This window comes from Sinocyclocheilus anshuiensis, unplaced genomic scaffold, assembly GCF_001515605.1.
Source record: "Sinocyclocheilus anshuiensis isolate Anshui unplaced genomic scaffold, SAMN03320099.WGS_v1.1 scaffold2562, whole genome shotgun sequence".
NCBI lineage: Eukaryota > Metazoa > Chordata > Actinopteri > Cypriniformes > Cyprinidae > Sinocyclocheilus > Sinocyclocheilus anshuiensis.
The window spans coordinates 130,975-157,117 of NW_015549777.1; the positions used below are offsets into that span (position 1 = coordinate 130,975).

At 35.0% G+C, this 26,143-nt stretch overlaps 5 protein-coding genes across 5 annotated transcripts in view; 2 read left to right on the plus strand and 3 right to left on the minus strand.

Moving 5' to 3' along the window:
• Window positions 1-436: 436 nt before the first annotated feature.
• st6galnac1.1 (ST6 (alpha-N-acetyl-neuraminyl-2,3-beta-galactosyl-1,3)-N-acetylgalactosaminide alpha-2,6-sialyltransferase 1, tandem duplicate 1) lies at window positions 437-5,265 on the minus strand. Its single transcript, XM_016450309.1, has 9 exons — window positions 4,976-5,265; window positions 4,606-4,801; window positions 4,357-4,519; window positions 2,099-2,267; window positions 1,802-1,937; window positions 1,464-1,564; window positions 1,233-1,316; window positions 1,052-1,151; window positions 437-879 (listed from the first exon to the last, which is right to left on the minus strand). The coding sequence occupies exons 1-9, from the start codon at window positions 5,068-5,070 to the stop codon at window positions 706-708; spliced, it is 1,218 nt and encodes a 405-aa protein (XP_016305795.1). The 5' UTR covers window positions 5,071-5,265; the 3' UTR covers window positions 437-705.
• Window positions 5,266-6,147: 882 nt separating this feature from the next.
• On the minus strand, window positions 6,148-11,358 carry LOC107660865 (matrix-remodeling-associated protein 7-like). The gene is made up of 4 exons (XM_016450303.1): window positions 11,338-11,358; window positions 9,844-9,976; window positions 7,665-7,761; window positions 6,148-6,262 (listed from the first exon to the last, which is right to left on the minus strand). The coding sequence occupies exons 1-4, from the start codon at window positions 11,356-11,358 to the stop codon at window positions 6,148-6,150; spliced, it is 366 nt and encodes a 121-aa protein (XP_016305789.1).
• gip (gastric inhibitory polypeptide) lies at window positions 11,303-12,722 on the plus strand. The gene is made up of 5 exons (XM_016450313.1): window positions 11,303-11,383; window positions 11,469-11,564; window positions 12,263-12,400; window positions 12,493-12,585; window positions 12,668-12,722. Exons 2-5 carry the CDS (start codon window positions 11,482-11,484, stop codon window positions 12,675-12,677), a joined length of 324 nt encoding a protein of 107 aa, XP_016305799.1. The 5' UTR covers window positions 11,303-11,383; window positions 11,469-11,481; the 3' UTR covers window positions 12,678-12,722.
• Window positions 12,723-15,297: 2,575 nt separating this feature from the next.
• Window positions 15,298-18,678, plus strand: snf8 (SNF8 subunit of ESCRT-II). Its single transcript, XM_016450281.1, has 8 exons — window positions 15,298-15,640; window positions 15,725-15,775; window positions 15,866-16,004; window positions 16,924-17,028; window positions 17,840-17,912; window positions 17,998-18,139; window positions 18,216-18,290; window positions 18,373-18,678. The coding sequence occupies exons 1-8, from the start codon at window positions 15,587-15,589 to the stop codon at window positions 18,508-18,510; spliced, it is 777 nt and encodes a 258-aa protein (XP_016305767.1). The 5' UTR covers window positions 15,298-15,586; the 3' UTR covers window positions 18,511-18,678.
• A 100-nt stretch (window positions 18,679-18,778) lies between these two features.
• The window catches only part of calcoco2 (calcium binding and coiled-coil domain 2), a 10,380-nt gene continuing 3,015 nt past the window's right edge, over window positions 18,779-26,143 (minus strand). The window contains exons 3-14 of the mRNA XM_016450280.1: window positions 24,973-25,075; window positions 23,269-23,429; window positions 23,027-23,152; window positions 22,250-22,324; window positions 22,013-22,128; window positions 21,867-21,936; window positions 21,091-21,249; window positions 20,796-20,981; window positions 20,577-20,663; window positions 19,381-19,549; window positions 19,226-19,251; window positions 18,779-19,151 (exon numbers count right to left, since the gene is read on the minus strand). Coding sequence (XP_016305766.1) covers window positions 18,990-19,151; window positions 19,226-19,251; window positions 19,381-19,549; window positions 20,577-20,663; window positions 20,796-20,981; window positions 21,091-21,249; window positions 21,867-21,936; window positions 22,013-22,128; window positions 22,250-22,324; window positions 23,027-23,152; window positions 23,269-23,429; window positions 24,973-25,075 — 1,440 coding nt within the window. The 3' untranslated portion in view covers window positions 18,779-18,989. The remainder of the gene's footprint in view (window positions 19,152-19,225; window positions 19,252-19,380; window positions 19,550-20,576; window positions 20,664-20,795; window positions 20,982-21,090; window positions 21,250-21,866; window positions 21,937-22,012; window positions 22,129-22,249; window positions 22,325-23,026; window positions 23,153-23,268; window positions 23,430-24,972; window positions 25,076-26,143) is intronic.

Sequence of the window (26,143 nt, forward strand, 5' to 3'; positions counted from 1 at the left end):
CGCTCCTTCGTCGAAATCGTCGGCCGCGCCGTTCTCAAGCCCGCCGCCTCTGCTCACTCTAACCCTCTGGCCGTTCCTCGCGCTAGCCCCCGGACTCTGCTCACTGTAGGCCGCCGCCGCTCACTCTAGGCCACCGTGTGTGACGCTATGTTTCGTTGTGAAAGCGAAACTACTTTGGCCTTCCAAAAATGGACACGACTAGAAATCAGTGGTTAAGTTCTATTTACAACACTGTTCCAGAACACTTTTCAGAAAGGCGGGGCATAGAGGAGAAACAATAATGTACAGTATGTGGAAAATAATGTTTTTTGAACCTTAAACCGCATAAACACATTTTATTACACCAAATACACAAAATAATGTTCTTTTTAGCAGCATCATATGACCCCTTTAATAAAATTAAGAAAATAAATATTAGAATAAAAATATGCTGAATAAATAAAAAATAGATTTATGTTGGGAATTTGTAATGTAGTGAAGAACAAAGATCAAACACACAAACCAAGACCATTTTAAAATATAAATATCACCTTCCTCTCCTTTTAAAAAAACAAAAACAAACAAAAAAGATAAAACTGATAGTACAACCTTTCACTTGCAGCATACAGATGTTTCATTTAGTTTTAGTCCCCAGCTTATTTATGAATCATATCTTTTCAAATAACACCTGTTGACAGAACAGAGTCTTCTTCTGTTTTTGACGTGTTAGTGTCTTTGGAAAAGTCTAATGATTCCAGAGTCATGCAGTTTCTTCCAAGTCTTTATCTCCAGGCCATAGTCATGGTTAATAAAGAAAATTACACTGGTTTTTTTGAACGTTTCATAATAATAGTTGGAGTACGTATGGTGGTCTTCTGTAATAAATCCATAGGCGTCCACCTGATATTGAGCAATAAAGCATTTTCAAGTAATATTTATAAGGTATTAGTAATATATGTCCAATACGATTATAACAGAAAATAGTATTTTAGAGTACTTCCAGTGTTAAATAGCTACAAACAACTTGATGAATAAGCTGAACGAATAGAAAATAACTACTGCGTTTACTTACAATATCACATGTGTGAAGAGCCAAGAACAAAGCAAACGCTCCATTGGTCGGTCTGTACATTGCCCAGTGAATGCCCTGCATTTGTTTGGATGGCATGAATCTGTTTTTTAAAAAACAGGGGTCATTAAAAAGAGATAGATCACACTTAGATTGTTGTAGATTACTGTAACATAAATGTTACCTGTTGCGAATGTATCGAAGAAAGTCAGGGTGAAGAACATAGAATCTACTCTCATTAAATTTCCCTTCGAAATATTTCAGTGGCCTATGCAAGAATAAATGCAAATGTTTTTTTTTTTTAAACAAATCAATAACATAGTAATACATTTTCACCCCTTATCATGCTGAGGTGGAGCCACTGTTGCATTGCTATTCTAGCATGGTTTGAGAGAACTAGAGCTGGATACTGTACCTCACACCCTTGAATGACCCATTGGTTGCTTTTCCCTGCAAAAGGCCTTGGATCCACTCAAAGTCCCTCAGGCCTTCAGGGATCATTACATATTTGATGCCCTATTAAAAAGATTTACAATTTTTTTTATCAAATAAATGCAACCTTGGTGAGCATAAGAGACTTTTTTAAAAACACGAAAAAAATCTTAACCTCAAACTGTTGAACGGTAGTGTACGTTGTGTAGTTTATATAAAGTGTATTTATATAAATAATTCTCAATGAAGAACACAGCAGCACAAGCAAATCGTACTGAATATTTGCTTTTTAAGACAGAGTCCAGTGTAGAATATACTGACCTCATCTTGTGGAATGTTAAAGCCGTACTTTTTTAACATCAGAATGTTGGCATATAAGGAAAAAGCTGTATGTACATAAACTGATGTTCTATTTCCAACATCCTCCTCATAACCTTGAGTAACAGCCCCATTTACTCTGTTTCAGAACACACACAGTAAAGACCTCAGTAAAGCAATCTGTTATCGGCATGCATTATCATTAACATAACTATTTCATTCAGTTGTCAACTCTCCCTAGCCATTTTTTACTAAGCTAAGTGATTTTATTATAAAACTTTTACATGTTTTAACTCTTACCGAAAAACATAGTCATGGGAGTCTATCTCTTTGCCCATCTTTGAGTTATTGAGAATGCCACCAGAGCCCACAACAGCACAGCGGATACAGCCATCCTTTGAACTTTCAGGCACAGGCAGTAATACTGATGACTTAGGCTTTGGTATCAAATCCACTGCTCTTTTTACCTCTTCAGTGAAAGAAAAAAAAACTGCAGTTTATGAAACGTAAAATGCATAGTGAAGACAGTAGGTCATCTAAACGAATAGTTGACCCAAAAATGAAATTTGCTGAAGATGTACTCACCCTTCAGGCTATCCAAGATGTAGATGAGTTTGTTTCTTCATCGATTTAGCATTACATCACTTGTTCACCAGTGGATCCTCTGTAGTGAATGGGTGCCGTCACAATGAGAGATCAAACAGCTGATAAAAACATCACAAGTAATCCAAATGACTCCAGTCCATTAAATAATTAAACTTCATAATCCATAATAACTCTTCCTTGTGTCCATCGCTGATGTCCACAAAATCCACATATTTGTTTAGAACGGTTTTAGACTTCACTTGTAAACAGTGTTTAATCTGTACATATTTCTCTCCTGATTCAGATGAGACAACGTTTTCACTGGAGAAAGCAAGGTTAAAACATCTTGATGGATTTGTTTATTACAAACCTGCAGCTTTTCACTTCACAACATGTTAATTGATGGTCTGGAGTTGTGTGGATTATTGTGATGTTTTTAGCAGCAGTCTGAACTCCCATTCTGACGGCACCCATTGAGCAAGTGATAAAAAGTCTCCAAATCTGTTTCAATGAACAAACTCATCTGCATCTTGGATAGCCTGAGGATGAGTAATTTTTTATTTTTGTAAATTTTCATTTTTGGGTGAACTATTCCTTTACTTCATGTTTGCAAGTTTAGCTCAATCAACAGTGTTTGTGGCCAAATGGTTATTTAAAGAAAATTAAACATTTAGAGTCCAAGTTAATGGCACAAATTTTTAAAGGATTTAAAGTAAATAAAATGCTTACTTAAAAATTTTTTTATTCTGTTTACAAACTGTTCTCATTTTTACAGTTGTTTTTGTTGTGACAAGTCAGAAGCGTGTGGATCCATTTGTAGCTTTTATTTAGAATAGTCAGACAATACTGGGTCAAATACCGGCAAGGCAGAACAGCAGAGACAAGGCAGAGACAGAGTCATGAACCAGACGAGAGATTGGGGCAGGCGGCTAGCAAACAGAGTCCAGTTGAAACAATCCAAGTCGGGGCAGGCAGATAACAATCAGAGAATCGGGAAACAGTCCAAGAACAGATGCACAGAAAATCAAACACGGGTATAACACTCGGAAATGACAGCCAGGGCAAATCAAGACTTCGCAGAGAGTCTGTGTGTGTGTGAGTGGCTTATATGTGTGTGTGTATATGAGGTGCAGGTGTGGATGAGCAATCAGTCCCAGGCATGAGGGGTGATGGGAATTGGAGTCCGAATGGGAACGACTAATATTCGGGAGACGGTTCCCTCTGCTGGTGCGGAGGAGGCGGTACGGGAGCCTCCTCTGTAACAGTTTTAGTGTTACACTGTCATGACAAAAAAAGTTGTAAAATTAGATGTAAATTCACAAAAAAAAATTTTTTACACTAAAATAATGTTAACACATATTAATTATGTTTTTCAGCTGCAGTACTGAAAGAGTGAATACGTTTATTGACTGACTGACCATATTTACCATTATAACCCAGAACTCCTATTGTCCCTAAATGTAGACCGGGACTTGATTTTGTTCAGTGGGAATTGATCGGATCATTGTTGTTTGCTATTGCTGGGATCTCATGCGAGTGACAAATCACTGCACACGTCATCAAAAAATAAATAAAATGTCATTGCAAGGGGGAGGGGAAGTTATATTATTTAAAGATTACAAGGACACATTCATTTTTTTTAAATAATGATGTGCATGAATAAATCCTTTATAATAAACACTGCAATATTCCATTAAAAAAAAATTAAATTGGTGACTTGAAAAGAAAAGGTGGGACAAGTAAAATCAACATTATGCCACAAATGCTGTCGATTTAAGCTTGCACTGAAGCTGTAATGTTTCTTTAAACAAAGAAAAAAGTCCCCTGTTTACATTGTTTACAGTATTAAACTCCAATGACATCAAGCTAGTAATGACATCAAGTTAACGACCTGCTGCACCCCTTTCTCAAACACATGCAGGACTCTACACACCCATATTATGCCAAATCTTTCATTTGCCTTAGGTTATCACCATTGTACTTGTATTCCATGAAGCCGAAGGGATTGTTGAAGTGTGCTAATCGATTCCATTCTGTTACGTTGAGTAGACCTTTGTACAGCCACAGCTGAACGTCAGGAAGAACAGCCTCCTTGAACTTGGGATCCTCTGTGTTTTGAAGGGACTTTAGACAGGTCTACGGAAAAGGTGATTTTTTTTTCAAAGGATTAAAAGGATTTCACAACTTCACAGTGAGAATGGTATTGGAGAAGAAAGACTTACAGGTTTTCTTGCTTCGTTTCGCAAAAAAACATCTTCAAAATCCCACACTGGAAGTTTTGTAAAATTTTTCTTATAGAGAACCGGAATAGGTGTTATGTTGATTTCTTGCTCAGTGGAGTAAATGGGTTTTTCAGTTTTGTACAAACTAGTAGTTCCAAGTTGTGATAAAATCAATGCAGCAATGACGACAGTTTTGCTAATTAGGAGGAAAGTGTACAGCAAAAACAGGAATAAACTTTTTGTGGTAATCCAGACAGACAAATATCTAATAAAACAGTAATAAACTCCATATACCAGTCATTAGAATATCATACTTACACCTCATAAGACAAATTTTGAATATTTGCAAAAGATTCACTAATTTTCTTACCTGTGAAACTGTTCAGAGAGATTCATCCAAAGCACTAGATAGAGCAGCACGCAACAAGTCAGAATGAGACTAATAACAGCCCAAGCTTTCTGCATATTTCATGACCAGTTTCCACTCATGCTATCAGTCTGGCCCTATTAATGTGAAAGATTCACTGTTTTATAATCTACCTATTCAAATGTATTACATCATCAAACCAGGTGTTTATTTCTGGATTACAGTCCGCCCATTGCTACGAATGACATTATTGGCCTATGGCCTGCACTGATCTATGAGCGGCGCTTAAACATAACACAGTTTATAAATAATAAAAATATAAAGCAAAAAGTGTTTTTTATTTATAAAAATAAAAAATAACATGCATCATTTGTCTATTTTTCATACTAGTAACTTAAAGAAGCACAGTGTCGATATGTAAGATAGACAGCTGACAGTTAGAGTGAGTAATATTAGCTGATTTTGAATTTTATTTCAGTTTAGTTCATACTGTATTTAACAAGGATTTGAACTGACATGCACTATAATCATTACAGTAAGTGAAGCTAAAGCACTACTACTGAATTTTATACTAAACTTTTCCAGACTTCTGATTCCTCACTACTTATATGTGACCCTGGACCACAAAACCAGTCATGAAATTGAGATTTATACATCATCTGAAAGCTGAATAAATAAGCTTTCCATTGATGTATGGTTTGTTAGGACAATATTTGGCCGAGGTACAACTATTTGAAAATCTGGAATCTGAGGGTGCAAAAAAATCAAAATACTGAGAAAAGCGCCTTTAACGTTGTCCAAATGAAGTTCTTAGAAATGCATATTACTAATCAAAAATTAAGTTTTGATATATTTACAGTAGGAAATTTACAAAATATCTTCATGGAACATGATCTTTACTTAATATCCTAATGATTTTTGGCAAAAAAGAAAAATCAATCATTTTGACCCATACAATGTTTTTTTTTTTTGGCTATTGATAAAAATATACCCAAGCGACTTAAGACTGGTTTTGTGGTCCAGGGTCACATATTATGTATAATAATAAGCAATACATACATATATACACATATAAGTAACAAACAAACCCTTTTTTAGGTTCATTTAAGTCACTGATTTCAACTTGAACTCTCCTTAAAATGGTATTTGAATCTATAATCCACATAACCACACTCTCAAATAGAATAGAGTTTAAGCTGTTCTTGTAAATCACTCTCTGTCACCTCACCAAACGTGTCTTGTTTGTCTCTGAGCAGCTGAAAGATGGCAGCTAACTGCTCTCGCTGAACCCTGAAACAAAACACATACACGTTATTAAATACATATCACAGATGCTCAGTCTGTAACATTATTACCTACAGTTGTGGTTATAAGTTTAGCGTGAAAAGACAAGTCACTGCTGGAAAGGTTCAAATATGCAAAAGATTCTGGAGAACCAAAGAATGTGCAGGACTTGGAGGATTTTTCTGAACAAAAGTGAGCAGTTTAACAAGGCACACATAAAAACAGTCATTGATCAGGTAACGCCACACAATAAATAATGAATAAATTCAGCTGTTATTTTGTCTTGTGGAATGTGATTTTTATGATCCTCTTATCATATTATTAGCATTTTGCAGATTCTGCAAGATAAACGTCAACTGTAACTGGTGTTGCAAAGATTTTCGTTTATTTCTAACCTATTTATATATATATTTATTTATGCAAAGTGATGTACAAATAAAAGTGAGCAGTTTAATTCAGTCGAGTTAAAATAATCAAATTATTTTACATCCTATCCAAATAATAAACTCACATTCGTACAGGTATGACGTGCTTATCCGGGTCTAAAGGAACAATTGGCAAACAGAAAACGAGCCTGAATAGCCTGAAGCCTTCACTATGTAATGGTGAGTTTATCTAACATGACCACTGAGGTGTTACAGCATGTGCTGTTCAAACAGAAAATGTCTTTTGTTTACCTATTTGAATAACCAACAAATGCCATGAAATAATGCAAACAGGAGCACATTTGAAACTATGTGAAACTACAATATTGAAGTGAACATGCCTAACAGAACTGATTGCAGACCATTAAAGAAAATGTATTTTAAAATGTTGGTTATGGGTGGAGTGAAAACGTTGAAATTGTTTGTATGGGTCATATATCATCAAGATATTACAATACATCCTTCGTCTCTCTGAGAACAAACTACAAAATACAAAGCAAACAAAGGTAAGACTTGATGAATTACTCAGTGAACCTTGCATTTTAGACGCATTATACTGAACAAACATGGAAGTAAAGACATTTATAATGCAACAAAACAATTCTATTTCACAATTCTATTTCTTTTGAACTTAAATTTAAATTATTATTTTTTTATATATATATAATTTTCAACACTGATAATAATAATAAATGTTTCTTGAACCAAATCAGCATATTAGAATATCACAAGAAGTACAAATTACATTTTAAAATATATTTAAAAAAAAATTTTTCAAGCAAATAAATGCAGTCTGGATGAGCATAAGAGACTTCTTTCAAAAACAGTTTAAAAACATCAACCCCAAATCTTTGAATGATGGTGTACATACATTGTGGACAAAAGCCAGGTATCCTCCTGATACTGGTTAATGTTCTTACTATCCAACAGCATTTTAGCAAGGATTGCTGAAATTACAAGACATTCAGTTAAGAAGAAATCACCACTGCTCTTCCTCCAGTTCTTCTCTGGTCATCATCTTCTCAAGCTGGCAGGTCCTCAGCATGCCAGCCATGTACCTCAAGGGTTTCTTCTCAGCATCTATTGCAGAGTGGAAGTTATGGAGTGACAAACTTACTTACTTAACCAAACAGTAATACTTGTGAAGCCTGTAAAATTAAGATTTTGTCAAAAACTGCTCAAACTGAATTAGTTTTTTTGTTTGTTTTTTTTTAGAAAATTAATATTAAATTAGCCTTGTCAGCAAAATTTGCCTTGAACATTATTTGCATTAGTATTGTTCTAGGGCATTTTTTTTATCATCTTCATTTTTAACACTGACTCACTTTTGTGACACACGCAGGGGCGTCAGACGGGTTAATTGTGAAACATAGTTTGTGGGGCCTGGAACATGATTTCAACCAAGGGGGGTGCATGATGCATGTATGACATTATGCAGGAAATTACTATACATATTAAGCACTATACCAAGACCTGTGAAGAGGAAGCAGACTTTAGCATACTTTTTTTTTTAAAGTACTTATGGAAATAAAATAAATTAATAAAAATAATATAAATAAGGGCAAACTGATTGTAATGTTTCAGACACTTAACTGCATGTTATTAAATAAAAATGTACCATAGTTTAAATTTATATTAAATGCAATTACTCTTAAACCAATCCACTTACACAAACATAAAATAAAATAAAAAAAAATAAAATAAATATTTAAACTCTGTACTTCTCTTCTCTAGCTTGTTTTCCTTATCTGGTTGTGTAATTAATCTGGTATTGTGTACTATAACAACTGTTGGCTCTTTAACGAATTGATTTGTTCCTCTTTTGTAAGTCACTTGCGATAAGCATCTGCTAAATGCATAAACAGAAATGTAAGTGCCTTTTTACCCACTTAAGTAGTATATTTTATATGTTATTTCATAATTACTTCTATTGTCTTTGAAATATGGTTGCTGAATGTACTGACAAGCATTTATGCAAAATATTTATGCTAAAATATACTTTGATATAATTTAATTGAAACTTATATGTCATGTATTTAAATTATTTGTAATTACACATTTGTAATGATGAAGTGGCAATAAGTACATCTGAAATATATGCATGTAATATCAGATAACACACTACAGTTTAAATTGCATGTAGTTTACATGTGCTTTAGTATGTTAGTCAACACATCCAAATAAGAGTACAGTACTTCTTTAAAGTATGACAAAATATCATTAAATGATAACAATGAGTTAAAATGTACTTTTAGTTTGACATTGTTACAAAGTGCACTTTTTAAGTGTACATGTTAAAAAACGTAGTCATAAGTGTTTCTTTAAGTTCACTTAAAGGGTTAGTTCACCCAAAAATGAAAATTAGGCTGCGTTTTACTCACCCCCGAGGCATCCTAGGTGTATATGACTTTCTTCTTTCAGACGAATCCAGTCGGAGTTATATTAAAAATTGTCTTTGATCTTTCAAGCTCTATCATTGCAGTCAGCGGGTGTTGCATTGCTTCAGTCCAAAAGAACTGAAATAAAAAGCGCCCTTCCATAAAAAAAAGTGTCTCACATGGCTCCGGGGGGTGAACAAAGGCCTTCTGTAGCGAATCGATGCGTTTTTGTAAGAAAAATATCCATATTCAAAGCGTAATAATCACTTGAATCCATCCCCCGGAACTACTTCTGTGTACAACTGCTGGCGCAAGCTAGATTAAAGTGATTATTACGTTTTGAATATGGATATTTTTCTTACAAAAACGCATCGATTCGCTACAGGAGGCCTTTGTTTACCCCCCGGAGCCGTGTGAGGGTGCTTTTTATTCAGGTCTTTTGGACTGAAGCAATGCAACACCCGCTGACTGCAATGATATGGGTGAACTAAGTGGCTTTTTATGTATTAGCAAGTACAGTTTTAAAAATATCCTTTTAATATTTTAAGTACACAACAAGTGCACATTTAATACAAAACGTTCAATTCCTATAAATATTGATTGAAGTAGCATCTGTGAATACATTTATAATCACAGTCAGAGGTCAAAAAATACTTTAATATAATAGTTATGAAACAGTAACCCAAACAATTTGTAATAATAAACAATAATAAGACTGATAAACAGAAAGCTAGTAAAAATGTTATTATTATTATTATTATTATCATCATCATCATTCTTATACCAGGTGACTGAGCATAATCCCTCAAGGCATTCCTTATCCCAGACTTGGAGGAATCCTCTCCCCAACCAGTGGAGGTGTGAACTGGAGAATCTGACTTTTTACAAACTTTGTCCACATTATCAGAGTTTGAATCCTGAGGAGAAGATAGAAAGAATAAAGGGTTCATTAGAGAAACATTTCCTTAATGCTTTCATTGGTTTGTCATTTTCAGTTGGATTGTAAACAATTACAGAATCATCCATAAAGCAGAATAAATCCTTACCTTTACAAGTTTAGTTTAATCTTTGGCTTTGAGGCTCTTTGCATTAGATTTTGGCGGAATGTCCTGTTGATTGCTGTCATTATTTCGTTTTTCATGATACTGTGTGGAAACTCCAGGGTCTGGACCAGCGCTCTCCTCCACAACAACAGCGCTAGTTTGATGGAAGCACTTTGACGGCGCAGGAGCTTGATTTCTTCCCATAAAAACTGCTGCTATTATAATCGCAAGAAGCGTAAACAGCATCGCCTGCCAAAACAAATCTGAGGTTCCATCCATCTTATCTATGAACGAAATAACTTTCTTTGGTCGCAATAACTGTGTGTTTATTATTAACTAATGCTGACGTGGGCGTTTTATTGACTTCTGACGCGGGTATTTTAATAAATGCATATTTTAACAACATGCAACTGCGACGAATTTATCTGTTTTTGAAAACACTTCACTTGACTCTATAGATATGTACATGCAGAATTATACACTGATTTTTTTGCAGTTACTCACAGCGGAAATTCTGATTTCAAAATAAAAGCTTAGGAAACAAGCAGTCCAAAACAGCACTGAGCCATTACAATGTCAAAAACATGCTTGCATTTTTAATACAGAGTATGTAGGCTATATGAATGAATATGAAACGGAATATTTACAGAACATATATAAATGTTCAGTTAAAATCTTGTCTTTACCTTATTTGTTGTGAGGCAATCCTGTTTAAAATATGAATGAAGTAGAAATATGGATATTTTATTTTTTCCAAAAGTCTAAAAATGCATTTTCACCAGCCATTCCTTTAATAACTGCATATCCATCACCACTCGTATTATTGCCACAAGGACACAGGAACCTTTGGAAAACATAATCTGTTGACTTTTCTTAAAATGCCTGAAAATGTACACCTCGAGTCATTAGCTTGGAACATTTCCTTACATCAGCCAATACTTGTCTGATTTGCATAATGAAAATATGTTTGCCTTTAAAAACTAATGGTTTAATGGGGTCATTTATCTATTTTCAGCTCCACGAACATGTTATTTGTCTAGTACAAACCACAAAGAGTGTAAATAGATTTGACACCTAAGATTGTAAGAAAAAGTAGCCTTATCAGCTTTTATGCCTCATTATTAATTGTTTAAATGATGTGGAAATAAGTTGTTGTTCTGGTGTTAATGTCAATCGCACTGTATAAAAGACCAGTGCAGTTTGCTGTAGACTTGTGCATCAGTTTTAGCCAATACAGGGGCCAGAAGCAGAACCATCACAACAGGACCAGAACTAGAAAGGGTAGGTCTAAATCTATTTGCATTCAGCTGTTTTGTTGTCAGAGGTGCTGGATGTTTGAAATCTATTTTTCTCATCTGGTTTGAAGAATTAAAGGAGAAATGAAGGTTGCAGTATTTGCGTTGGTTTTGATATGCCTAGGCTGTGCATGGTCATGCGCGGGATCCCTGCCTCTTGATAGCAGGTAAGAAAATAATTAAGCATTATCAGATCATTTTCGAATAAAAAACTTACATACTGTATGCATATAATGTGGTAACATTTTACAATAAGGTTCCATTTGTTAACAGAAATAGTTATAGTTATATAATAGGAATAGTTCACCCAAAAACGAAAACTGGCTAAACATTTACTCACCCTCGGGCCATCCAAGAAGTAGATGAACTTGTTAGCTCATGGGAACAAATTTGGAGAGATTTAGCATTACATCACTTGCTCACCAATGGATCCTCTGCAGTGAATGGGTGCCGTCAGAATGAGAGTCCAAAAAGCTGATAAATGCAATACAAAAATCCACAAGTAATATAAGTAATCCAAAAGCAGTGTGTTTGTAATAAACAAATTTATCATTAATACATTTTATTTTAAACCACCCCTTCTGGCCAAAATGGTCCCGTGACACTTCCTCTATTGGTGAGCAAGTGATGTAATGTTAAACTTCTCCAAATCTGTTCTGATGAAGAAACAAACTCATCTACATCTTGGACAGCCTGAGGGTGAGTACATTTTCGGCAACTACTTTTTAAGTTTGATTAATGCATTAACTAACATTATAAGTGTTACCAAAATGTATATGTATAGACAACAGAAGTCACACAACAATTAAAGAAAAGCTTATGTTTTGATTTTATGCTCTGTTTGTTTTTCAAATTTCACTAATAGCTCACGAAATGAGATCCAGAAGTTTAGCCGCCGTTATGCTGAATCAACCATTGCGAGTGACATCAGCAAAATTGTGGACTCGATGGTCCAGAAAAACTTTGTAAACTTTCTGCTCAATCAGAGGGAGAAGAAAAGCGAGTAAGTTTGGGGAAATGGGCAGCATGTAGGCCCATGTTACAATATTCAGGCTTTATGAAGCAGCAGGAAGGATCTGATGCTTGTTTCTACAGACCAACTATAGAAGATCCAGACACCCGCATCTTCAATGACCTGCTGAAAAAAGAGTTTGTGATGTGGGTTCAGAGAAAAGGCGATGCATTCAAGTAAGTTGCCTTCTACAAGTGAGACTAGTTGTGATTTACCATGTAAACTGCATTTACCATATTTTTCTTCCTTGGCCAACAGGAATCAATAAAGCTAAACCGAACGTGCCTCTAAAGCGCCTTGGAGAACAGACCGAATCCAAGTTCGATTTGAAGAGTGTACTGGAAATGTTTAGTAAATCAATGTACTGAATGTCATCTATCTCTAGATGAAAATCTCTTCATTATAATTAAATTGTTTTTCAGAATCATAAATTGTGGTTTGTACTTTATTATCACTACTATTAGTCACCCAAAAAGGAGTCACTTGTGGGTTGAACATACTTTTTACCCTACTACTGATACTGTCCTCACCACTTTGTGAAATATATCCAACACGTTTGAACCATCCAGAACATCGGGCTTGATGTGTAAACCTTGCCATGCACATGGATTTGAAAAAATAAAACATAAACGGTGTAAATATGTGCACACTCTCTGGGCCTTGCGTGCACATTCTTTCACCGATGTGGTAGAATTGATGAAGTAAACATTGATTTCCATTTAAACTCATTTCAGCACATCGCATCAATATCCAGAAATCATTACTAGAATGGTAGGACATCTAGAGGTGAACATATATGAAGCTATGGGTGAAAAGGCCACATATTAAAAATACATTTCACTTTGAACCCAGACAGACAGATAGCTTCAGTGACCCAAATGTTGTTGTTGTTTTCAGTGTAAGACATGAACAATGAGGTAATAAACTTGATTGGCCTCAGATTTACAGAATTTTTACTGGAGGAAGTGATCCTTCTTGTCTTCCACCACCTGTATATGTTCTTGATGCTCAAATTTTGAGAGGGAGATCATCCTCTATATAGGTTCTGTACTGTATGACTTATTGAACCTGTTGTGTTTGTTGATGAGCAGGTGTTTCATAGATGGATCACTGACATATTGTACAGTTTGTATTTTCTCCTCTTTTCTGATTTTCATCTTCTCTTTCTCTGCCAGTTTACAAATGAGAAGAAATCCCTTTTGTTGGTTGATTTTGCTACTGCATTCAGGCTCCTGTATAGCCTACGTCTCTTCAATTTTGCTTGCTTGTTTTTGGGGCTTTGTTTTTTCATCCTTTGTTTTTTTTCCTAATCTGTGGCTTTTGCATTGTTTGGGTCCACTGTTCATCTTTTGCAGGTGGTGGAGTTGCATATTAAGTCTTTCTCTCCTTCTTTTCTTGTCTCAGATCCAGCTCTACGATCATTTCACTCCCGCTCTTATGCTTTTCAGGAATTTCATCTTCAATCTTGGTATTGTGTGCACTGCTGGTGTCCATCCAAGAAAGTTTAGCCTTTGCTGGTGGTGGATTTGCATCTGGACATTTTGTAGTTGAAGGGTCTGTCTTTCTTTCCTTTTTTGTCCTTCTACTCCTTCTCTTAGTGACATGATCAGTGGCGTAGCAAGTCAGCCCCGGGCCCATATGCAAAAACATACGTTATAGGTTAATGTGGGCTCCAATGCTCCTTATTGTTGTCTTTTCTGAGGTATCACATTACATGACTATTCACAAGTTTTATTAACGATATAAATGCTTGGAAATTATATTTAACGTTTTCAAGTCTAGTCATTATTTGTAGTGCACCAGCCATCCAATAATCACAATAATAAGCATTTTGTTACTTTCAATATAACACAGTATCCTTTATTTTCTGTCAATTTTATCACGAAATACAAACAATAAATGTGTTTAATTTAATTCTCTGGGCCTTTCTTTCAGCAAATTCATCTGCTATGTCCTTGGTGTTTTATTTAAGGCTTTGTGTATATTCTCAATGGAAAGAATGGCTACTTTCGATAGTCTTTCAATAAAAGAAAATTGAAATGAAAGAAAGAGAATTAAAACGGTGCAGGTGTCGCTGAAGCTAGATGTGATACAGCTGTGATACAGTTTTTTCAACTAGCCAGCTACCAACCTCACAGGTTTTATTAATTAATTTATTTGTATTATTATTAAAAACATTTTTTTTTTGATAAAATAGCTGTGGTGCAGTAACCCTGCATCTTACAGGGTTAGTTCACCCAAAAATGAAAATTCTGTCATTAATTACTCACCCTTGTGTTGTTCCAAACCCGTAAGACCTTCGTTCATCTTCGGAACACAGTTTAAGATATTTTTTATGATTTCATCAAAAGATTTCATCAAAAATATCAGATTTCATCAAAAATATCTTAAATTGTGTTCCGAAGATGAACGAAGGTCTTACGGGTTTGGAACAACACAAGGGTGAGTAATTAATGACAGAATTTTCATTTTTGGGTGAACTAACCCTGTAAGATGCAGGGTTACTGCACCACAGCTATTTTCTCAAAACAAACTAATAATAATAATACAAATAAATTAATTAATAAAACCTGTGAGGTTGGTAGTTGGCTAGTAGTAATTAATTTTATTTAATTCTCTGGGCCTTTCTTTCAGCGAATTCATCCACAATGTCCTTGTTGTTTAAAATTAAGAACAATACGTTCCCTCGTTTCAATTTAAAAAGCCCGCAGATATATATAAAATTAAGAAGAATACATTCCCTCGTTTTAATTTAAAAGTCCCCCTCTGCGGGCCCCCAATCAGCCCGGGCCAATATGCACGATATACCCTGCATACCCAGACTTTGTTCTCCAGACCGACGGGTGGCGTTATCAGACACATTCACCAAAACATTACTGTCGAGACCTTAGTCGTGTATAGAAGAAATAACACACTTCTGTGGATGTTTTCTTCCTGGACTGTTTGTAACGTTGTAGATAAGAAGAGCATAATTGAAAGGGAACAACCCTATTCGTTTGTTTTATTGTAATATATTTAATTTAGTTAGTCTGTTTTGTCGTATTCTGTCTCGATGTTTAAATGTAGCTCGTGAACTGTTCAGCTGACTAGGAAGTAAATTACTACAGTTATCAGAACAGGGAAATAATACAGTTTCATTTTGTAGTATTATAGTATTTTAGTTTTTATTTAGGCAACATGCACAGAAGAGGAGGCGGAGCTGAAGCGATCGCCAAAAAGAAACTTGCAGAGGTATGATGACATCACCTCTGCGAGATTTGGTAACTAGGCAAATCTTGTGGCATATTCATTCAGCTAATTTGTTTACCGTCACAGGCAAAGTATAAAGAGAGAGGAACTGTCCTTGCAGAGGATCAAATTGCACAGGTGCGTATAGCCTACTGGGCAAACCACACAGATGTAACTTCAAACAGCACTGACCCCATTATAATCAGACCGTGTGTGTTGCCCTTGTAGATGTCAAAACAACTGGAAACCTTTAAGACCAATTTGGAAGAGTTTGCCAGCAAACACAAACAAGAAATCCGTAAGAACTCTCAGTTCAGGGTGCAGTTCCAAGAGATGTGTGCCACCATAGGGGTTGATCCACTGGCATGTACGTGTTTCCTATCATAAATGTTTCCCTTAAAGCTGAAATGGATGTCTTTTTATTATATGTTCATGGGTCAAAGACGAGACGTTCCATTTTTGCTCAGAAATAAATAAATATATCCACCTTTTTCTTGTTGTAAAAATGGGCGCGGCCATTTGTAAATTCTATGGGTCTGGCTTCCGGTCTCATCTGCGTCCACACCGTCCAGCTATTTTTAGCTGAACAAAATAGTTTTGCTGCTTGATATTGAAAGTTGGTGTGTCTTGTCTTATATTATTTTAATGTATTATCTTAATTATGAACACACTGGTTTGTAGTGCAAACAATTTGACCATTTATGCATGTTGTTATTCTCCTCGTTATTTACCTATAGCGGTTAATGAATCGGAAGTCTCACCCATAGGCTTACTTCCGCGTTGAAGAAAAAGGTGGATAATTGGGGGAAAATACACACACACTCACACACAATTGAGCAGGACACATTCTAATGTATGGGGGGGAACTTTTTTTGTGTGTTGATACTTGACAACCATTTTGCGTATTTGACCCTATATGAAAACAGTGTGGATGCATTATAATTATTATTAATTATTATGTAAATTATATTTATAATTAATTATAACATTAATTATTGTCAATTATAATAATAAATAATTAATTATTGCATTTGTAAGTAATTATACAGAATTTTGATGATTTAATATTAGGGTTATACATTACTAATCAACTAGTATACATTATTAAAACTATAATTAATTTTTAATGAAAACTGGATGCATTGTAATTAACTAATTAGTAGAAATTATTAAGTACCATTTAATTAATTTATAAATTAAAATGATAAATAATTATATTATAGTGAATCATAATTTCAAAGAAAAAGTTGTATGTCCTTGTTAACTTTTTTGCTGTATGTGTGCAGCTGGAAAAGGATTTTGGTCAGAAATGCTTGGAGTTGGAGATTTCTACTATGAGCTTGGTGTACAGATCATTGAAGTCTGTTTAGCTCTAAAACACAGAAATGGCGGTAAGTTTTGCCAGTTTAAAGTGTTAAAAGTTATAATTCAGTTTTACATATTATCAATATGACAGGCCTGTGTTTTTTTCTTGAAGATATTATGTGTGTCGCAAAACAAACGGCATATTCTCTTCTTCCATATATTCGACGTACTTAATACACGGCTCTCTGGTATACTTGGTTCTCATTAGTCAATCGTGCTTTCAGCGATCAGATATTTCTAAATTATGATGACAATGATCTCCTTCTTCGTATATAAAAACACCATAAAAGACCTGATCAGCTTGTCAGTGTTTGACAATAATGACCGTCTAAATGTGACCCTGGACCACAAAACTTAAGTCGCTGGGGTATATTTGTAGCAATAGCCAACAATACACTGTATGGGTCAAAATGTACGATTCTTCTTTTATGCCAAAAATCATTAGGATATTAAGTAAAGATCATGTTTCATGAAGATATTTTGTAAATTTCCTACTGTAAATATATCAAAACTTAATTTTTGATTAGTAATATGCATTGCTAAGAACTTCATTTGGACAACTTTAAAGGCCATTTTCTCAAGATTTTATTTTTTTTGCACCCTCAGATTCCAGATTTTCAAATAGTTGTATCTCAGCCAAATATTGTCCTATCCTAACAAACCATACATCAACGGAAAGCTTATTTATTCAGATGATGTACAAATCTCAATTTAAAAAAATTGACACTTATGACCAGGGTCAGGGTCACAAATGTCTAATATGACTTTCTAAAACTTTCTCTATGAAAATAATATATAAATGTAAATATTAACCAATGAATTACTTTATTTTTGCAGGTCTCATCACACTGGATGAACTTCACCACCGTGTCTTGAAAGGAAGAGGGAAGTTTGCACAAGATGTGAGCCAGTGAGTGTCTTTGATTTGTATATAGTGTTCTCTAGCTGTTCTGAACACATGAATTCTCTTACCAACCATTAACATCGTTGCTCAGAGATGACTTAGTGCGGGCCATCAAGAAGCTCAAGGCTATGGGAAATGGCTTCGGGATGATTCCCGTTGGAGGCTCTTATCTAGTCCAGTCGGTCCCAGCAGAGCTCAACATGGATCACACTGTTGTCCTTCAGCTAGCAGAGGTAATCAATACCAAACAAAGCCTGAGACCTTTACACTTCCATGACGTCAGATCTGATTATTGGCCATGTTTCACAGAAAAAGGGCTACGTGACAGTGAGCGAGATCAGAGACAGCCTCAAGTGGGAGAGAGAGCGGGCCAGTCACGTTCTTGTAAGTGTGCAGGAAAAACGAAACACCACTCTGAATGCTTTCTATGTCATATAGTAATTATACCTTTTGCGCTGTTTTTCAGGATCACCTGCTGAAAGAAGGCTTAGCATGGCTGGACTCCCAAGCTGCGGGGGAGCCACAGTACTGGCTTCCTGCTCTGTTCTCGGAGCTGTTATCGCGAGACGTTACGCCTGAGGAGGCCAACCAAATGACACCTTGAGAATAAGACATTATTTTGTAAATACATTGTCATGGTGGATAGAGGCGAAGGTCAAAGAATGTTGCAAGTCAAGCTTGTTTGAGAGGAAAAACAGTGAAAATGGAGAATAAAAGCATCTATTTAGTCACATTTCTCACAATATATTTATTATTCCAATGCCTGAGTAACCACTGGAAAAAGTTTGGGTAAATAAGACCATGCCAGTTGTTGTTATTATATAAGTGCAATTTATCTTGCATCTGTATTATATCTACTATCATTTTTTTTATTACTTAATTGGACATTTGGTTCCAGTTTCTTCAGTGATATTTCAATCATTACCTAATGATAATAAAAAAAAAACCTGTCCCTATATAGATAACAGCTAATAATGAAAGAGAAGTGCTGCTTATCTAGAAAGTCCTGGACTATTCGGTACTTTAAAAAGTGCCACCATACTTTCCCAAAGACAGTATATCAGATAGAGAAAAAAGAATTGACTAATCCTCATGACTATAGACGTGATCTTCAAACTCCCGCTGTTCCATATCGTCACAGATCAGAGTGCAGAGTGGACACACTTTGTGAGACTGCTCGTGTTCTGTCAGTTCAACCTCGTTGATGCCAGGAAAGACCTCCTGACAATGCTGGCACACCATAATCTACACGAGGAAATGCATACAGTTGAATAATTTTGAGCTCATTCTTGAAATATTGTATTCATTAAAATAATTACCCGTTTTTCTGGATCTGAAGGATTTGCTATAATGTAGAAATGAAATGCGTTATGAGTTTAATACGCTAATTTTAAGACAACTTCAAGAAATGCTTGCGTTTTCGTCTGAGTAAATGTTACAATTCCCTTTTTCGTTGACTGTTTATTGTACCAACCTGTCAAGTCATCAATGTTCTCATAGAAATGAGAGTCAGGTGAGTATGTTTGCTCCAGGGAGGCCAGTGGGCTTTGAGGGTTGGATATTTGATCAGACATTGCGGCAACAGATGCGACCTGGTAGTCAAACAATGCCCTTTTAAGCTTATTTACTTCTGCTTGCAGTTCCTAAAGATAAAAATAAAAAAATCTTCATGAAATAATAATTGACTGGCATGTCGTTCAGTGCCCCACAACATCTTTGGTATTAATTTTTGGTAGAAATTTCCTAAAATGCGCTACTGTTCAAAAGTTTGGGGTCAGTAAGATTTTTTTTTATTATTATTAATTTAATTAATACCTTTTTCAGCAAACAGTAATTTTATAAAAAGACAGTACAGCTAAGACAGTAAATACATTTATAATGTTACAAAAATGTTTGTTTCAAAAAAAATATTAAGAAGCACAACATTTTCAATATAGATAATAAGGTTTCTTGAGCAGCAAATCAGCATATTACAATGATTTCTGAAGGATCATGTGACACTGAAGACTGGTGTAATGGCTGCTGAAAATTCAGCATTTCCATCACAGGAATCAATTAAATTTTAAAATATATTAAAATAGAAATAAATGTAATTGTAATAATATTTCACACTGTTGTTTTAACTGTTTTTAAATGTGACCCTGGAGCACAAAACCAGTCTTCAGTCGCTGGGGTATATTTGTAGCAATAGCCAAAAAAACATTGTATGGGTCAAAATTGTTGATTTTTCTTTTATGCCAAAAATCATTAGGACATTAAGTAAATATCATGTTCCATGAAGATATTTTGTAAATTTCCTACTGTAAATATATCAAAACTTAATTTTTGATTAGTAATATGCATTGCTAAGAACTTCATTTGAACAACTTTAAAGGCAATTTTCTCAATATTTAGATTTTTTTGCACCCTCAGATTCCAGATTTTCCCAAATATTATCCTATCCTAACAAACCATACATCAATGGAAAGCTTATTTATTCAGCTTTCAGATGATGTGTAAATCTCAATTTCGAAAAATTGACCCTTATGACTGGTTTTGTGGTCCATGGTCACAAATAGGTAAATGCAGCCTTGGTGAGCATAATAGACTTGAAATCTCACCAACCCCAAACGTTTGAACGTGTAGTGTAGCTAACAGTGATGTTTAATGTGTCATAACAAACCAGATCACCTCATTCCTTTCCACAAGCTTCTCTCCGTCTAATCTTGATGTCTCTGCCATTTCATAAATTTTGTCTTGTGCCTGCTGAAGCTGTGCCTGTAATGACAAAATTGTGTGGAATCCGGATCTAAATAATGATTATTATTCCTAAACGTACTTACAAAATCAGACTAGAGTTGAAAATAGAATGTAAAAGATTAAAAAACATGACACTATATTGAAAAATACCTGGATTTGATTGGCTTTCTCGTCCTCAGTCTGTTTCAAGGTTATCTCCTCCAGCTTCCTTTTCACTTCCTTCAATTCCTGCTCAGCGGTTTCTGCACGTTTGCAGGCTTCTTTGCAACTCTGCACCTCACTGTGAAGCAGCCCTCTGGCCTCTGTCAGCTGATTGAGCAGGGCTTGAATCTGTACCTGAGTCACAAAGAGATTACTTGAATCACTGACAATACAGTGATTTTTGATGAATGATTTTAAGTCTTCAGTCTTCAAAAAATGGATAAGCCTCGGTGACAAGCCTCACTTTACAGTTTTCTTCTTTCAATTGGACTTCATGCTCTGACAAGGATGTTTGTAATGCTTTGTTTTCAGCCCTCCGGCCCTCCGGAGTATTTTTCATCCTGAGCTCCTGGATTTCAGTGTGCAATTTCTCATAGTCTTTCCTGCTGCTTTGCACATCCACCTAAAACAGAATAAATGTGAAGCTTCTTAGACCACAACCTTTTTTGCATTAATTTGGTTGTGTTTTCTTTTCAATTCTTACTCTATTTTTGTCTTGGTATTTGTAATGTCATGAATTATGAAGCGTCTTTGTTTAGAGGCACTACAAAAATACATATTTTTTCTTAATTATCATTAACAGTAATAACACATATGTGACCCTGGAGCACAAAACCAGTCTTAAGTCGCTGGGGTTTATTTGTAGCAATAGCCAAAAATACATTGTATGGGTCAAAATTATAGATTTTTCTTTTATGCCAAAAATCATTAGGATATTAAGTAAAGATCATGTTCCATGAAGATATTTTGTAAATTTCCTACTGTAAATATATTAAAACTTAATTTTTTATTAGTAATATGCATTGCTAAGGACTTAATTTGGACAACTTTAAAGGCAATTTTCTCATTATTTTGATTTTTTTGCACCCTCAGATTCCAGATTTTCAAATAGTTGTATCTCGGCCAAATATTGTCCTAACAAACCATACATCAATGGAAAGCTTATTTATTCAGCTAAAAATTTAGCCTTATGACTGGTTTTGTGGTCCAGGGTCACATATTAAGAACACATTTGCAAACCTGTAGCAGCTTGACTTGGTCCTGTACTTTGTTGTGATTTTGCTCTGTTTCTTTCAACAAGGTGTTTAGCCTGGAGAAAAAAATAGATGAAAATTTCCATAGTTTTGCACATAAAACACAGAGATTTCCATATTGAGGACACTCACCTGAGGACTTCCCCATTCTTGAGTTCAAGCTGTTGCTGTAACTCTGTCCTTTCTCTCTTAAGCAAGCGGATATTTTGAACAGCTCTATCGTACTTTTCTCGCAGAGATGTCAGTGACTGTGAATCATTTTGTTTGATTAAAGTCATACAGATTAAATTATAGAGATACTATAGCTAAAATATTCAGCTGTGTCAGTGTTTCCACTGGTTGTTTGCAGAAGCATAGTTCTTTCTTTACCTCTTCGGTGGCATTAAAACTGGGTACATCTGGCAGAGGTGATTCTGGTTTATCCTTTGAATCCTCTATGGAGCTCTGCAGTTTAGTATAAAGGCACATTTACAATCTCTTTATTCACCAGTGGTGTTTTGCAATGATGATCAGTACAAGAACAATGCAGTAAATGTGTTATTATTGTTTAAATATTGTGTAATTAAGTAAAATAAAATATAAAATATAAATAAACAACTTAAATGAAAATTAAAAATGTTGCCTTGACAAATAACTGAAATGATTAAGTTGAAGTTGAAGTTTGAAATGATTAAGTTGAAGTTGAAGTTCTAAAACCAAAACTGAGAAATAAATAAATAAAATAAAATACAAATAAATGAAAGCAACAGAAATATTATAATATAATAGAAATGACAAAAGACAAAAATTAATATAAAATGACTATAAAAACTAAAATTAAAATAACATCTGAAAATATAAAAAAGCTAATTGAATACCTATTATAAATACTATAATAAAATATAAATTATATATACATACATAAATACATACATACATAAACTAAAAATAAGACTAAGTAGAACAAGTAGAACAACATTCCCACTACATAATGGGTCCAGCACACAAAGACAGGGCTAAAAGAAAAAAAAAAAGGCATTAGATAACAGATCAGACAATCAGTTGGCCTTCATTGCAGAAATCATAAATACAACCATAAATATTGTAAATAATAAGTGCTTACATTTTTACATATGTGTATAATAAAAGAAAGAGAGTCTGACTAACCCTGAGATGGCGGATCTCATGCAGTCTTTCATCCAACTCTTTTTTCAGGATCGCATTTGTTTCTTTTAAAGACTCAATCTCTTTCACAAAGTCTTCCTTCTCCTTCTCCGTCTTTTCTGCCTGCTCCTACTCACAAGAACATTCGATGAATTATTTTTTTGGCCAGTTAGTATTAATATTAAATGTAAATGGCTAGCAGAAAGTAAAAATACTACAAACTTTAACTTCCAATGGAGATGTACCTGTGTTGTTATGACTAACAGGTCCTTCTCCAAGCTGCAGTCAAGGCTTGCTTCTGCTGGGGTTTGAAAGCAGAATGGGGTGCTGGCTCCTTTGACATGACCAAAGCTGTCCACATAGCAGAACTGGTAAAACTCCCCATCATCCTTGGGCAGGTAGCTCTCTGAGTAAAAAATCAGTATCATTAGAGTTTAATATATAGGGCAGTGGTTCTCAACACAATATTCAAAGGCCCCCTATATAATAAATTATTAACAGAATCTGGGAGTGCTGAAATTAGTAAGTAACCACAAAAGCAGTTTAATTAAGTTAATCATTATTATAATATATTAATAATAATTAAAATTACTAGTGGGCCTAAGCCCCATGGCTGAGACTGGTATAGGGATACACCATATTGGTTATCATCCAGTAGTTAAGATTTTTTTTTAATCTATCTGTACTGATTGATATTGGATATTTGATTGTTAATTTTGGATATTTTATTGTAATTTATACAATTTTTGATGCCTAAATTCACTTGTATAGCATTTAAAATGACTTGAAATGAAATATTTTTTTGCATATAAAATTTCCATCCATTTGGATTACACAGTTTCAGCATAATAAACTTCATGTGATGCATATTTGCGAATCATGAATGAAATCGGTGAGAAAGATTTTTTTGTACTCAAAAAATCAATTAAGAACATGGTTAAACTATGGCTAACTGTGGAAAAGTGATATTCAATTATTTAAAATTTAGGAGACAACAAATTGGGATTTCTTGGTGATAAAATATGTAATATTTAATACAAATTTAGTTTTTTGGTAGTACTACAGAATTCTTACTCTTTTCTTACCTGTTTTATTTATGTATAACTGACAAATATGCATATATATCACATTAAGTTTATTAGTTTATGTTAAAACTAAATCTAAATGGATGGTAATTTTGAATACATTTCAAATGCATAAATAATTTTTTGGTGTAATTTTAGTGTTGTATTTTTTATTTATTTAGATGAAATAGCACAGAAATTTAATATTATTTATTGTTTATCTGGTTTACTTTAAAGTCTACTCTCACTCAAGGCCAAGACAGATATTTAAATGTTTTGATATATATATATGTGTGTGTGTGTGTTGTGTGTGTGTCTGTGTGTGTGCGTGTGTGTGTGCGTGCGTGCGTGCGTGCGTGCGTGCGTGCGTGTGTGTGTGTGTGTGTGTGCATCCCACACATAATTAATTGCCAAGGAAGTGGCACAGGGAAGGAAATCAAATTCTTCAGACACTTGACACATCACAAGGTCCCTTGATTTAGGATCCTTGCCCTGAGTAACGTGATGAGTAGCCTAGCCTAGATGTGGACCACTCAAGTTAGTGATTCAGCCTTTTAAAATAGCAGCACAACGTCACATCCACGGCATTGGTGCACATTAATTACACCAGGGCCACAACTAACGTAACCACAGACATAATAACATGATAACCTGAGGGGGACACATCAAGCCCCCTTTTTTACCTTTAGTTTCCAGCAGTATTGAATATTTGCATGTCGCAACCATGTTTACATCACAATAACATTTTAGACATTGTTGTAAGCCTCGGTCACGCTTCTCAGGTTCCTCTGGCACTAAAACGCAACTCAGGTAATGGAGCAAAATACTGGAAAGATTTGACAGGTAAAAGAGAAATCTTAAATGTGCAGTGATTGTGATTCCTACCTGAAAAAACCACTTGTAGCACAAGTGGTTCAGGTCTGACATGGTCCAGGGAAGGTGCCACCCATACGTAGGTATAATACTTCTGTGTTGAACTCCAACCAACCTGGGCCATTTCACGGATTTAATTAATTTTTAGTTTTTTTTAAAGAAATACAGTACAGCAGTGGTTCTCAAACCTCTCCATGAAGTACCCCCAGCACTGCACATTTTGTATGTCTCCCTATATCTGACACACCCACTTCAGGGCTGTTTCTCAATATGCGTTTGTCTGTACTTGTGTTGTTGTGGACTTGTGAAACGTCATCAGTCCTCGCCCAAGTACTGTTCCAATTCAAAGTTCACATCTAGCTAAGGGACCCTTTTCACAAGACTGTGATGATGCATTTAACGGTCATCAGCATCGTAAATCTTCGGAAGTTTTTCATATTTGTATTTTTTTTTTAATGTATCTACATTTATAACACTATTCTTTGTATTATATCACCTTTGCATCAAATTACAAAAAAACAGTTAATGCTAATGCGAGGGTGTTTCTAATGCAGCGTCTATGGGAGGGACGGTAAATTTGACATCGTTCTCTTTCAATTTTATCGTGGAGTTTTTATTTTGCTATTTGAGCAACTGGGAATGCAAAAAAATATATTTGTGGTGCTCTCCCATTCACTGCTCTTCAAGTTTACCCAACTATGACGACTTCCGCTGGTACAGTTCAAATCCCCGGATGTGGTCTTGCTCCGCCCCTTTTATCAAGGATGCATCCAGAGGTGACTTGTGCGAACTAGGTATCACAGTATGCATTTCGCACCAATCAGCGAGCGTTAATGGCGGAGAGGGAAACCCGCATAATTTTCAAAATATTACTGTTATTGTGTCATGAAATGCAGTTCTAAGAGTATTTCAGGCGAGAATGTAGTTATTTAAAACTCAAATCTGCGGTTTATTTATAAAGAAATCGCCTATTTGAAAATGTGCTTTGCCGATTTCGGAGACGTGAGATCCACGCGATCACCGGGCGCTCAGTGCTCATGTATCCGCCGAGAGCAGCCTATGCTTGCCAATTTCACTTGGATGAAATTAAACATTCAGCACATTTTGCACTTGCTCTTAAAATCCCAAATACTTAAAATGAATAAATCAGCCTATGTAACATATGTAATACTTTAATAATTGA